General features: G+C 38.7%; 1 protein-coding gene across 1 annotated transcript; it reads left to right on the top strand.

Moving 5' to 3' along the window:
• The first annotated feature begins 4,154 nt into the window (after positions 1-4,154).
• Positions 4,155-11,421, top strand: LOC140237099 (proton-coupled folate transporter-like). The gene is made up of 5 exons (XM_072317038.1): positions 4,155-5,184; positions 5,882-6,013; positions 8,921-9,004; positions 10,133-10,289; positions 11,115-11,421. Exons 1-5 carry the CDS (start codon positions 4,155-4,157, stop codon positions 11,419-11,421), a joined length of 1,710 nt encoding a protein of 569 aa, XP_072173139.1.
• The last annotated feature ends 3,557 nt before the right edge of the window (positions 11,422-14,978 follow it).

Genomic DNA, 14,978 nt, shown 5'->3' on the forward strand with positions numbered 1-14,978 from the left:
TTCTTTTCTTTGTCGATCACAGATGACCGACATCTGATGACCCCAGGCGTATCACCTAACTCGTCAGTGTGACGAGTTTCATGTCTCGTTCTGTTTATTTCTATTGTTTTAACAAAAAATAAAGAGGGGGCACGCGCCCGGTGCTCACCATCTGGATCCGCCAATTCTGATAATCAATTGTTTTAATCTATTTGCTATAAAGTGAGTTAGTTAGGTTTCATCTGCATCTATTAGCTCATAAATCTAAACATTCAGCTGTATCTATTTGTCTATCAATTTGTTGCTCTGTACAATTCTCTTCGCTTGGACTTTCTCTGTGACAGTCAACTTGAATATAGAGTGAAGATGCTTTAAGATTTGTTCTGGAGTTTCTTTGAAATGAAAACAGGAAATAAACTGCAAACTGGACGTCATCATTATTAAGATCGAGTCAAATTACCGTAGAACAGAAATCAACAAAAAGAACGACGTAAAAAATACCCCAGAAAGCCGCTAAATATTTTCTGAAAACTCCATATGATAAAGATTTGAATTTCTTGCTTCCTTCTATACAGTCATTAAGACCATGCTGTAATAAATAATCCAACTATACTTTGACTTCTGTGAATTCATTCAAATGCCTTCTTCGACCACAACGCCACCACGACCACTGTATTCTAATCTCAAAAATCATAAAGATGAATGAAATGAAATCAACGTAAAATATTTTCCTCTCGTGTTGCCTTTATCATAAGGAATGTGTTTTGTGAACCACACCGCAGCATAATGCACTCTTCTAGGAATTAATCCCATTAAACGTTACCAGATATTTAGCTCTTTATCATCAGTATACAGAAGGTAGTTGTCCATTGGACTGTCCTCGACCGGATAGACATTGACAATGGTTAAGGCTCTATGACGTCAAGATCAAGGAAAATGTCCTAAGAAACAAGATTTTTTTTTTTTCTCCCGAAATGGATATCGGCCGTGTCGTGACACATTCTTCTTTTCCCCATGGACCCCCTCCCCAATCCCCTTTTCAACAATGAACAAATTTACGTCACAGAGCTTCTCTGTGGAGTGCCGTCGCTTTGACTGTCATCCTTTTTTCTTTCTTTTTTTTTGTGTGTGTAGAGACATCGATCGATATCCCACCGTTAGCGTCGCTCTTTTCTTTGGCTTCCTGTCAATAAAGGATAGTCATATAATAACTTACATCAGGCTTTCTGAAGCATGGTTTCATGGTAGATCGGATGATACGACTATATCTCGTACGAGTCCGTCCCTCTCACTCTCCTTCTCACACGCACACACACACACACTTACACATCACACACTCACTTTTTAATTATAAAAGAAAACGCACACACACACACATACACACACACACACACACACACACACACACACACACACACACACACACACACTGTCTCGTCTTCGTTTTCTCTCTCATCTTACTATCCCTTTCCAATTTCTCTTTTCCATAATAGCCTAAGAATCTTCAATTAAAGCTTCTTGACATAACACACAGAGAGTATGCAAGTTACAGTTGTAGATGGGATGATAAAGACACACCTAAAGATCTTCATCGAAATTCATGTTCTTCCGAATTGAAGTGAACAGATTATCGTTTTTCCCTCAGAATGAAATTATCGCAGAGTCGTAATAATGCACTTTAAGAGAGAAAGGAATTCGAGTTTAACAAAATATTATGTAAAAAAAAAATGGTGCGAAAGTGACGTCTGTGAATCGATGAATATTGTCTCATGATTTTTTTTTTTTTTTTTTTGGTGTGTGTGTGTGTGTGTCTGTCTGTGTGTGTGGTTGTGACCAAGGTATTTTCAGTAATTAAACCTTTGGAATTCTAACGCTCCATGACGTTCTTCGTTTATGTCCGAAGTTGATGGCTCCAACACGGAATATTTTCAAACCCTATTCACTATTATACACACACCATACTATTGCAATTTTACTGCAAAATTAATGCATTACTGACTCCCAATTTTCTTAACGTTGTATATTCAGGCAAATTGCTTTCCTTTCCCGTTTTCTGTGAAAAAGCATTTACTTAAAAAAAAAAAAAAATCACAGCAGGAAAGATGACGAAATGGCGAACGCACAGAGATTGAAATCTTCATAGCCAGAGTTATTCTGCGATGGTACAAACACCCATTACCAGGTTCATGGTTTAGATAGATTAATGAAGTCATCTGTAAAGTGATAGACACAAGCTTAGTGAAATAATTTCAGTTTCGTTTGAGTACTCTCACTGTCACACCCGAGAATAAAAAATCTACACCCCACATCATATACAGTCTGCCGATGAAAACGAGCAAAGATACAAACAAAATTTCACATAATGGAAACAAACACACAATAAACGACAAGTAAGGATATGAACAGGTTTCATAGAAATTGATCAGGGTAATAATGAGACCACGCCTTTGTGCTTCTTCCTCGCTTGAGCGCACCGAGTTACGCGTAGCTTTCCTTCTTTACCGAAATTCTTTTATTGTATTTTGTTATCACTGTAAAACCACGGTGACGTCATCTGAAAATGCGTATTGCCGATCGAGCGCCCGCGTCTGAAGTTTCAATGAGAGATCAACGTTACTCAGAGACGGACGACAGCATTTCAAAGTCCTCTTCGTTTTTAGTAAAGAGAGAGCGGCCACAGAGACTGTACTTTGGGAGTGTATTCATTTTCCTGCATTGCGGCTTCTCCTTTTTGCGCATGCTTAAAAAAAGTGAGTTTGTATATGTCCAGATCAGAATGAGGTTTCAATCATTCGTGCTTTCAACCATTGATTTCTGTCTGTTCCAAACTAGAATGGTAAACGTTTTGCTAAAATTAAATGTTTAGTTGTAGTGCTAAACGTTTTGTTAGTCTTCCTTAAAATTTTGTTATCCCACTGCAATGAGGTGTGAGGGCGCAAACAAGGTAGCACCTCCAGGGAAGGTTGGCTATCCCAGAGCGATATTTTATTGTCAAATGTATAGTCACGTTCACATCTCGCTGCCTCGTCAGTCTGTCGCGCCGTAAACTTAAAAGCTACTAGAAATGCGAAGACTGAAGCATGCAGTGTCATTTGTTTATAAGATTTGATACAATATGGCACGAGAAGACATAGAAGAAAGTTTCGTAAGTGAGTTTAAGTGATCATGACTTGAGAGAGACAGCTGATGCACTTGCTCTTCCTAAGCCCAGAACAAATGATAATCGTGAAGATACCGGCTGGAGGTTTTCGCTGCATCGAAAATCCTTTTGCAGACCAAATCTATTGCCAAAGTTTTTCTTTTTCTTTTTAATTGGTCGTGAAAAGCTGTGGATAGGTCGTCGACATCGTGGGAAGTGATATTCAGTGATTTCTGACTTTTGGCGTGGAGATCTTTATTCGGCAATCAGCTGCCGACCGATTTCTGACCATTTGATTGCCGAGTAGTCACCGACGGTATCATAACCAACCTATCGACGACCAATTTCTGGTAGTTTTCATGAAGTCCCTGATCAGATGCTACTCCCAAATCTTTCTGCAAACAGTAGCTTATTAATCTACATTTTCTACTCTTTGTTTTTGTTTTGTTTTTGTTTTGCCTTGTTGTTTTTGTTGTTGTTGTTGGGTTTTTTTTTTAGCAAAACGTTCGCAAGGTTCTAGCAAGGCTCAGTCGGTTGGCTCCAGATGGTTTGGCAACCGTCGCCTACCTCTCGACAACCGGTCGCTAACTGGTCTGCAACATTGTGCAAATTTTGGTTACCGATTGGTTGTCTATATGTGCTTTCTATGTATCCACTTGCCATTGTGTGACGAATCATGTCTACATTTTGTCGATGTTTATGTATTATACTGGACCCCGTGAAAAACAGAGATATCTTTGAAATCTTTCAGAGAAATTACCCTGAAATAGACAACGAGTCCAGTTTTTATTTTTATTAAATGAATATATATATTCTATGGATAATTTTAATTTTGCATGAATAGGTCTATGTACATTTTCATCGTACCTTTCTGGCAGAATTAATGAGAAAATAGATAAACAAGCAAGCAAACAAACAAAAATACAAGTGCCAATTATGCAAATTGCAAAACTTTGCAATTACAGATGATGACTTTCTTTTTTATGTGATATTTTGCAGGACTTAGGAAGAGAGCGCGGCGTTACTTTGCACGGCCATGTCGCCGTCCCTCGCGGATGAAGTCCAAAGTCGTGATGTCGTTGAGGACGCCCTGAAAGGAAATGGAAATCGTGCTCGTGCTCGCTCAAGGTGGATCACCGTCGAGCCCGTACTGCTGTTCGTAGCACTGGCCAGGAAAGCCATGATCGTAACGAGACTGCAGTACCTGAAAACTCGCATCAGCGAGGAGCATCACCAGCCCTTTAGCTTCGGCGTAACCAACTCTACGACTGAATCGCTGTGCGCCCATGCCAATCACACTGAGGTTGAAGACGAGATTCAACGTCAGACAGCCGTATGGAGTTTGTACCTCTACGCGATTTCGACGTTTCCCGCGTTTTTCACCACCGTTTTCGTTGGCGCCATCAGTAACGTCGTTGGAAGAAAGGTCACTATGCTGGTGCCCTGTGTAGGGTTCATTGTTCAGTGCGTCTTGTTCCTTCTCATTTCTTACTTTCACTTTCCTCTGTGGACGTTCTACCTTGCCGAGTTGCTTCAAGGGGTATCTGGTGGTGTGGTTCTCCTTTTCGCCGGGGCCCAAACGTACATAGCGGACACCACGAACAAAAAACAGAGGACACTGCGAATCGCAGTCACCGAGGTCGTGTACTTTTTCGGTAACGGGTCCAGTCAGATATCGAATGGCTATCTCATTTCTTACTTCGGATACGAATCATCGTATTGGCTATCGCTCATTCTGCTGGTTTTAGCATTATTGTACGCTGCTTCACCATTTATCCTGATCGAAACAGTCGATAAGAACAAGGATGCCGCTGCCAAAACGACTGCCGCGGCGGCGGATGCAGCGGAGGGAAAAGGGACGGGTAGTACCTGCAGTATCTTCAGCCTTACCAACCGTTCCCGCAGCGCCAAGCTGGTCGCCGCAGGCTGCGTGCTCTTGTTCGGCCTCATCAGCGTGTCCGGTTGCCAGAGCGTCGTCGTGCTCCACGGGCTCGCAGAACCTTTCTGCTGGTCAGCCCTGGACGTTGGCTTCTTCTCAGCTGCGTCCTTGGTTCTTCCGGGAGTAGGTAAGCATGGATGGGCACAGACGGAGCTTGTATCTGAGTCAGGAATATGTGGCGCCCTTAACAGTAAATAAAACCTGGTTCGTTAATTGGCTTGTGATAGATTTTACTGCATTGAAATGATAATAATACACGCTTACAGTCATAAAGGTCAATTTCATATCGAATCAAACGGATAGGATAGGGTGGGGGGGGGGGGGGACGTGTCAACTGACGTTTATGAGAGCGGAAACAAGAACGCCGACACCTTGGAATTCTTTAATAGAAAGACGTACAGGAGTCCCGTTCTTATCAAGTTTCTATACGTCGTGCTTACGCTGAAAGACATTATTCTGTGAACGCCATTTCTGGTGATAGATGCCATAGTTGTTTTGAAATATTGTAATTACTCGCATAGCTGATTTTTTTTTCTAAAAGCATATTTCATAGATGGTACTAATTCTTTTGAGTAACAGAGCCGCTTGCACAGGACATACGCTCAGTATCTTCTCTTTCCATTTCTCTTCGTCTCTCTCTCTCTCTCTCTCTCTCTCTCCCTCTCGGTGTGTGTTTTCATTTCTTTTCTCTCTCTAATATATATCTCACTCTGTAGGCTTATATGTTTTTCCACGAATCAATTGGAAGGATGACTAATCCACTATTTCAAACTGACAGAGGTAAGATGATTGACAATATTGTGTTTTCTCTCGGCGCATTGCAGGATCGATTATAGGTGGTCAGTTAGTCTACTACTTCAGCAATGATTACTGGATGATGTACGCCAGCTTGTTCAGTGCGATGGCAATGAGCATGGTGACGGCTTTTGCAAAGACTACGACGGTTCTGTATATAAGTAAGTGTGGTTACTTTACTCGCCAGTGGGCCATATCGTTTTACTTCATCACGCTATGCCTTGCACTAAATGAATAGAAATGATAAATAAATAGTTATAATCTAAAAACCATCAAAACATCGGTTTACACAATGAATTTCGATTCACTTTGATAATGGTTGTTAGATTGAAGTTCTCACACGAAGATGCAAAATATTGCAAGCCAGAGGGAAAAAAAAAAAAGTTTGAGGTATTAAGATGCATTTTGAAATCTTCTTCTACAGTTATTATAGTCAATTTTGTTCTTGTTCATCTATTCTACAAATACACATTCAATATGTAGGCCCTACTAACTGGTATAGTAATCATGCGGTAATGAACGTGGTTAAAATATACAACTAATAAAGAAATGATACGTAATTCAGAATGAAGAAAACAATCAACACGCTTGAAAGCCCCTCAGGCAACTCTCACGGAATTTTTACTGGACCAAGTCATATTATTGTGTTTAATTAACGATGCATGTTAGGATAATATGCACCCCATCGCTGGAAGTGAATACTGTATTGTACCGTAGATCATCTATCATTGTTGGAATGCAGGAAAACGAAAATGCAAACACCATTCAGATAAGTGTAAATAAACTCGACAATTGGACAGTGGTGAAGGCCATGAAAGTAAATTTTATGAAAGAGTTTTGTAAAGAAAATTCTATGAAAGAGTTTTGTAAAGAATGTGAGCTTCATACTGACTGAACTGATTTCACCTATAGAAGGAACTGCTGGAAATCATGAACTAAACTAGGTCATACAGTATTTTCAATGTGCATTGTGCTGGGAATCATGGTTCAAAATGACTTATTAAGGAATTATCATGTTGAATGATATTGTCAGGCAAGAATTAGGCTTCACTTGGAATCATGAAGTCCCCTAGAATGTTTGCTCTTTGATGTGTTGTCAATTCGTGCAGCCCATGGTAAAACACTGTGCACCATATACAGTTTGGCACTCGGCCTTTACCAGAAGATAAAGGGAAAATGAACAAAGGCCAAAATCGCAGGATTGTGTGAGAACAGTCGTGCATTATAAATACTGCATCTCTAAACCCCTAAGGGTTAATCTCCTTCTCCTTTGGGATTAATCAAAATGAACCATTCTCTGATTTTTGACACACTACATAGAAAAGTAGCCAGCCAGGAGCCTACCCATGTGATCGAAATTGGGTATACCCGCGTAGTCTTGTGTCTCCTCGCTGAAAAAGTGCCCCAAATTGCTTGTTGCTTGTTGTCTTGTGCCCCTTCCCATCGCTGAAAAGGTGCCCCAGCGTTCGAAACTGACTGCCCCTTTGAGTTTTAAGCCCCCCTTTAAAAAAAAGGAAAAATAGGCCAACGCATGTTATGCGCTGGTATGCGAAAAATATCAGAATGATGTTGACAAAGCATATAAAGAATGCCGTCCCCGAGAAGAAGTCATAAAAAAGATACAAAACTAAAAAGCCACTAAGGAGGTCACCTTTTTTTTTTTAGTCATTCGAACCTCAATTGAGAGAAAAAGGAAAAAAACTAAATAGGTCCTAGAAGGGACATACGGATTATATCCTTTTGTGCCTCCCCCCCCCCTTAATAGAAAAAGGAACTCACTTCTATTATGCACATAATGCGACAGATGAATGAAGTCGACAACGCAGTCCCCGAGAAAAGCGTAATCACGTGTTATTCGCGACATCCCCCAGTCACCCAAATTTACATCAATAACAGAGGACATAAAGAAAATAATCCATGAAGCCCCGATCTTATTCTTGCACGGCAGGCAATCTCGAAAAGGCGTGTTGGTTTCAGCCAAACAAGATAGGCCTAATTATTTATAAGTTTTTTGCATTGAATCAACGTCGCAGACAGGTCCTAAGATCTAGGAGTAGGATTTGCGGCCGAAAGAGGCGATCACACTGTTCAAATAACGACATACACATTACCCACGCCCAGTCATATACGTATAGTGTATAAAGGAAAAGTGGCGGTCCAGGTTCTAGGGGGAAGAAGAATAATCATATTCAATATTTTGTGGGGAATACTCAAGGTAGGGAGGGGGTATCCCCACCTGCCTCCCGGACTGGGGAGATTTAACATTTCTTAGCACTGAAATTCAATGATCTGGTGCATCATTTGGGGTGAATATTTGGAACATTTTAATCGAAAAATAGGAAAAACTATTAATCAAGGACATGGCTTAGTGGTATCTGCAATCCGTGTGTGTGTCTTCATTTTGTGCTATAAGTCTGTGTGAAGTGGACCAACAGGGATGGTGTGGAGCTTTTGCACTTTTAAAACTGAAATTCAACGATTTTTTTGCACACTTTTGGGGGGAGATCTTAAATATTGTCAATCGAAAAGTAAGAAAAATGAGCATTCAAGGCAACGTGAATGGCTAATGTATTTGTCACATATAGTTTTCCGCGTCTAATATACGCCATAAGTCGGTTTATGGAAATGGAAAGATGGGGGAAGATGGGGGAAAGTGTATCCCCCTCCCACACGCATAGAGTTTTTGCATTTTTAGAACTGAAATTCAACGATCTGGTGCACACTTTTAGGTGAAAATTTGGAAAATGTTCAATCAAAAAGAAGAAAAAAAAAATGAATTCAAGGACATTACGAATGGCTAATTATTGTGGTACCTGCAATCACCTCTTTTTCCGCGTGTGTTTTCATTGTGTACTATAAAGTTTATGGCGCTGAAACAAAGGAGAGAGTGTTGAGCTTTTGCATTTGAAAAAAGAAATGTGATTATACGTGGCATCCCCCACCTTGTGAGCTGGGGGATGCATACCCCTGCTGTCTACGCCCCTGTAGTGAATACGACTACTTTGATAATCCGTGTACGTGTATCTTTTCTCTCTCTCCCATACCACCCGTCATCGCCGTCTATACAGGTGTGGTAGCCGGTGCGATGTCCAGTTTCATCGCCCCGCTCGTCCGCGGTCTCATGTCTAAGATGGTGGACGAGCACGAGCAAGGTAAGAGATTTATCCTCCATAGCAATCTGGCCCCCAGTTCTCCAAGTTATCTTTACAGGGGGTGATGCTCGTCATTCCGAAGAGTTGCTATTCTAAAACACACAAATTCCGTATTCCCACATGCTCGTTAATTCAAAAATGAAAAAAAAAGTGTGTAGGCTACTAATGAACCTTCAGAATGACAAACCTTATTTCGTTTCCGGATTAGAGAATAACCTTCAGAATAACGACCTATTTGGAATAACCAACTATAACCGTTAAAATACTCCGTTATGGCACCCGCGCTTCCTCAGGCAAAGCCCTTAAGGGTCGTACACACCTGTTATGATGTAACTTGCCAGAGAATATCGTGTCTTATATACATTAATCTTTATTCAAAATTTTCAAGTATCGAGACTGCTTAGAATGACATAAAGGCCGGAATTTCATTTCAGAAATTTCGACGAAGGCGACACTGTGACATCAGAAAGGCTGATACTGAACATTATGCTCTAAATGTGCTTGTAACCTCATGACCCTCCTCGAATACAATTGATAGAACTACAAAGACAGTTGCATCGTATATAATCTCATACTAACATTCCAACCATTCAATCTACAAAACTGTTAGAAATTGGTGTACTGCAGTGCAAATTATTTACTGCAATTCAACCTGTACGTCGACACCTTAGTATACATAAGATATAGTAATAATGTTGTACAGCATTAGATTTTGTAATGCACCATCGATCTAGTGGCCTATTCTGAGAAATATATTGCTTCCATTTTTTTTTCATGAACGAACAGGTGATAAATAAAAGTTTCATGAAGTCGTTATAGGTAGAAGTATCCATTGCATCTGACATTTCAGAGACTCGATTAAAAAAAAAGCAGAAGGACCCATAAAGTTAATAGGTTCTCTATGGCAATCAAAGTGTGTTTGATATCATGACGAAATAGTATTTGCCCTTCTAAAGTACAACTAAAGATGTTTTCACAGAAATGACTGAACTGCATCTTTTCAGTTTCAAAAGAACCAAAGATGATAAAGCTTCAAAATTTATCACACTCTACTTTCCTTGAGCAAACAACCATATATCTGTGATATCGAGAGTAATTACTCTTGTTCTACCATGCTATCATATCCAGCGTCCGTCTTCACTTACGGGGCGTGCATCGGAAACACGGTGAAGTTCATCGCAAAGGTCATGTCATTCGGTGTCTACGCGCACACCGTGCACACGCTGCCGACTCTCACCTTCTACGTGTTGGCTGGGGTGCCACTCATTCCTATCGTCTTGACGTTGTAAGCAATGTATTATGCTCGTTTGTTTGTTTTATGTGTGTGTGTTGTGTGTGTGTGTGTGTGTGTGTGTGTGTGTGTGTGTGATATTACATGTAGATATTATATAGAATATTTTGGACATTTTATTCTTTTTACCTTAATGTTCAGGTAGAATGATTCAAGTGTACTCCATGGGAGGAGATAAAAATGTTTCTTATATTCATTTTGTACATTTAAACATTCATGTACAATGCATAGCAACGAATGAAATAACAGAAGCATTTGGAAAATGTGTGGTCGTGCGTGTGTTTGGGTGGGTGTGGCTGTGTCAGTTTGCATGGATGCACAGAAGTTGCACAAACTCACAGAGATACACACAAACACGCAGTTTCATATATAGAACGTCAAGGAGATGAAATGTCATAGGTTTGTCTGAACACATTTCCTTTAAAAGGTAAAAAAGAAAGTATCAAGCATTCCTCCAACGTACTATCTGAGTAGGAACATGTCTCGAAATTTCATTTGATTACCATTTGAAGTCTGCGAATACATCCATTTATGTCAAAATGAAATGTAATGTAGCCATCAAAAGCAAAAAAAAAAAAAGACTTTGTGCATAGTATGCTTTGTTTTGATATAAACGAAGATTTAAGATTTACAGTACTCCACATTTTGTCAAAAATTTGTTTTTTCATTAATATTGTTTGCCATCCATCTACGTACATCTGTATGTAGGAAATTAGGAAATTTAACGATCTATTATCACCCTATCGCCACTTTAAAAACAAAAATCCCTTCTCTTACAATGTCTAAAAATGAGAGGATCTTATTTTACTTACTTTGCAGTATCTTACACAACTCGACACCAACCAACTTTGAGACCACAATGAAGGGTGTGGCCAGGGATATCGCAGGAAGTGAGGACAACACGCAGAACCTTGGAGTGGCCCTAGGCTTTAACGAGGAAGAGATCAGGCGGTTGAACGCCGGAAGCAAGGGAGGCGCGCTGAAAATGCTCCGAGCTTGGCGGAGAGAAGTGGAAGATGCCGGGGAGAAGTCGTTGCCATGGTTATTGAGGCAGAAATTAATAGACGCAGGTCTGCCGAATGTAGCCGATAAGCACTTCGCAAACAGTGCAGAAAACCTTGCCTGATCACCATGATCAAGACATGATGTTCGAACCAAAGTCTAATCTCAGTAATGGTGCACTTTGAATTTCTTTGGCTAATATTCCCGTTACAGGAAAAGTAAAGAAATACGCTAATATTATGATTCTTTATAAACATTGCGTATAGTCATATACTTGCTGCACGTATGCTGTGTTCATCTCAAGGACTCGTTCACAACAATCATTTCAGAACGTTGTGCATCAAGATGAGCAGAGATTAAGATTGTATAGTATCATCTTCACCTTATTTATAGCATCTATTGATGACTTTAATGTTGACAACATGTTAACAGTGGACAAAGTGTAACATAGAATTGATCAATGGAAGGGAATATTCTCAATTGTTGTCTTATTATCTATAGATTATCTCAAATTTCAAATCTCTCAAATTTCATTTCTTAATTGCTGCTTTCAAAATCTTCTTTGCAATTTGACATGAAAAGATGAAGTCTTTACGTACCTCGTCATAATCAGTCGATGTGAATCTAGTGCAAGAATATTTGTGTGAATAATGCTCGTCTTTAGATTTGGCAGTAGGCAATAAACTCTCTGAATTGTGGATACTGGTACTGTCTGTTTTGATACCTGGAATAGGTATCAATGTCGTGTATATTATTTTATTATTATCTTTCACTGACGCACCAGCCCAGTTTCATTTGGTGCAGATAGCTATCATCTCACTTTAAAAGTGTTGGCATGGTCAGTATTATGTCTACTTTTAAATATTCGGCTTTGGGTATATTCACCAGTGGAGCAACTTATTAACCAAATTCAAACCAAAGCACATTTTATCATTCCTAATGGTAACTACATATGAATTTCACTGGCTATCTATCAATCTTGATCTTAGCACAAAAACAATATACATTGTTTCTTACTTTATATCTATCAACCCCATACATGCCATAATATAGCACAAGCAATGCACTGTGATCAGTTGTAACGGAGGTTTACTCAGCCAAATCGCGTGATCATCATTGTATTATTTGTACGTTTGCCAATGTTATTTTGTATTAGGATGGCACATTTCTTGGTGTACTTACCAAAGTATTCTATCTATCTATAGCTTGCTAGCTAGTTCTTGGCACAAACAATGCATCATTTCTCTAATATATCTTGGCACAAAATAATGCAATGTGGTTGGTTGAAATAATATTTTTGTCAGTCAAATCGGATAATATTATTATGTTGTATTATATACAATTTAGAAATATTGATAAGTTTGCCAATTCATTTTAGGGTCAAACACTTATTGGACTTTCCTGCTTTATCTGTTTTCTGCATCTCGAAGTATTAGTCTTTCTGTGCACGTGTGTGTATGTGTATCTATCCATCTATATCTATCTATCTATCTATCTATCTATCTATCTATCTATCTATCTATCCATATACTCTAGCTAGGATCTTGACACAAACAATGCACTGTGATAATGTTGGAACGACAAATTTTCTTAGCCAATTTAGGGTATATCTATAAGTTTGCCAATTTAGAAAAATGATGTACTTTTATGCATTTTGCAGCTCTCTCTCTCCCTGTCTATCTATCTATTTATCTATCTATATAACTATCTATCTATCTATCTATCTATCTATCTATATAGGTAGCTATAGCTATAGGTCCTGACACAAACAATGCACAATTTCTATCTATATCTATCTCTTGGCACTAAATAATGCATTGTGATAGGATGAAAATCATTTCTTTTTTCAACCAAATCAGATAGTTATAATGTGTAATATTCAAATATTTGCCAATATATTAAGGTCACATTATATACTGTAAGTGAACTTTCTCTTTTTTATCCGATTTCGAAGTAGTGTTTCTGTATTTCTTTCTGTGCGTGTGTGTGTGTCTGTGTGTGTGTGTGTGTGTGTGTGTGTGTGTGTGTAGCTATCTATTATGTATTATATCTATATCTATCCAGCTAGCTCTTGACACTATATCATGCATTGTGATATTATGTTGGGACGACAAAAATTCTTAGCCAAATAGAGTATGTTAAAAGATTGCCAATAATTAGGATGATACACTCGGTGTGTATACTTTTACATGTTTATTGTTTTGCTGCCTGCTTTTCATGACGTGTGGAAATGTATTTTCCATTAAATACAAATTATAATACAGTTCTCTCTCTCTCCCTCTCTGTCTACCTATCTATTTAGTTATCTATCTATCTATAATTCCATCAGTCTATCTATCTGTCTGTATCTATCCATCCATCTGTCTATCTCTCTCTCTCTCTCTATTTATCTATCTATCTATCTATCTATCTATCTATCTGTCTGTTTGTCTGTCTGTCTGTCTATCTCGTTTTTGGCATAAACAATGCACTGTTAGTAATGGGTTGGAACGATAATTTACTCGGCTAAGTTGGGTGATTATAATATAATTAATTATGCTGTGTGTATTAAATTATATGTTTGCCAATTTATGGCGATGACAAACTTAGTGTATTTTTTTTGACGCTGCCTGTTCTCTACATCTTGAAATAATATTTGACTGAATAAAAAACATCAGATACCACACTTTTGTTGTATTCACGTGTGTGCATGGGAGCCAACATGGTCAACAAGTTAAACGTAATCTTGAGCTATTCAGAATAACCGCTGCAGAACTTTAGAATACATCACATCATACAAAAACTACGTGCATTTCTCTTTCATCATACGCATGTCGCCTTTGCTATCTCCCCCAGAATTATTTTGATAGTCATTCTGTACAGTGATTATAATGTAAGTCCAGTATATACACTCTAAAAACACAAATGTTGAATTAGCATTTAAAAGGGCCGAGGAGTGACAACATTTTCAAAGTGTTGGTTTTCCTGCTAGATTCAACATTTGAAATGTTATTTTAAAAGTTGGATGCAACACTTCAAAAAATGCTGTCACTCCTCGGCCCTTTTAAATGTTGATTCAACATTTGCGTTTTTAGAGTGTAGGCATATTGTGTGCGCGTGACGATGTGTATGTGTGTATCGAGTCATTATGTTTAGTCCATGATCGATATGATATAATTTTTTATCAAGAATATCACCAGGCATTTCAGTTTTACATTGCTAATAAAGTACAACATAAACTGATATTAGATGTGATCCGGCCTATGACATAGAGATTAGTAGAAAGCCAATGAGATAAGTCCATTATTTTTCATCAGGACATCAACAATAAAAATGAATATCCTGCACATACAGCTATTACACAGTGAAATCTATAGTGACATCCTATAAACTTGTCATAGGGCAAACAGGTTACTGTTTAAATGACCATGACAGTGGCTTACAATATCTATTTTGCAGTCTTGTATTAGTCTCTGCATCACGTGAGTGCCTCTAGGCAAATCTTTTATTTCCCCTCCGTTTTATCATCATAAATTCCCGTGAAACTCCTGATTATCATGACCAACGTTCATATCATATCTCATATAGACCTCATATCTCTCATGACTCTTAATTGCCGAAGTAAATTGAAAGTGAGCATGGGAAAAAAAAAATCCGTTTTATTGCTTTCTCAGTACCTCAATCTCGCAGTCTTGGTATTTA

The sequence above is a fragment of the Diadema setosum genome, chromosome 13 (genome assembly GCF_964275005.1).
Source record: "Diadema setosum chromosome 13, eeDiaSeto1, whole genome shotgun sequence".
In the NCBI taxonomy this organism is placed as follows: Eukaryota; Metazoa; Echinodermata; class Echinoidea; order Diadematoida; family Diadematidae; genus Diadema; species Diadema setosum.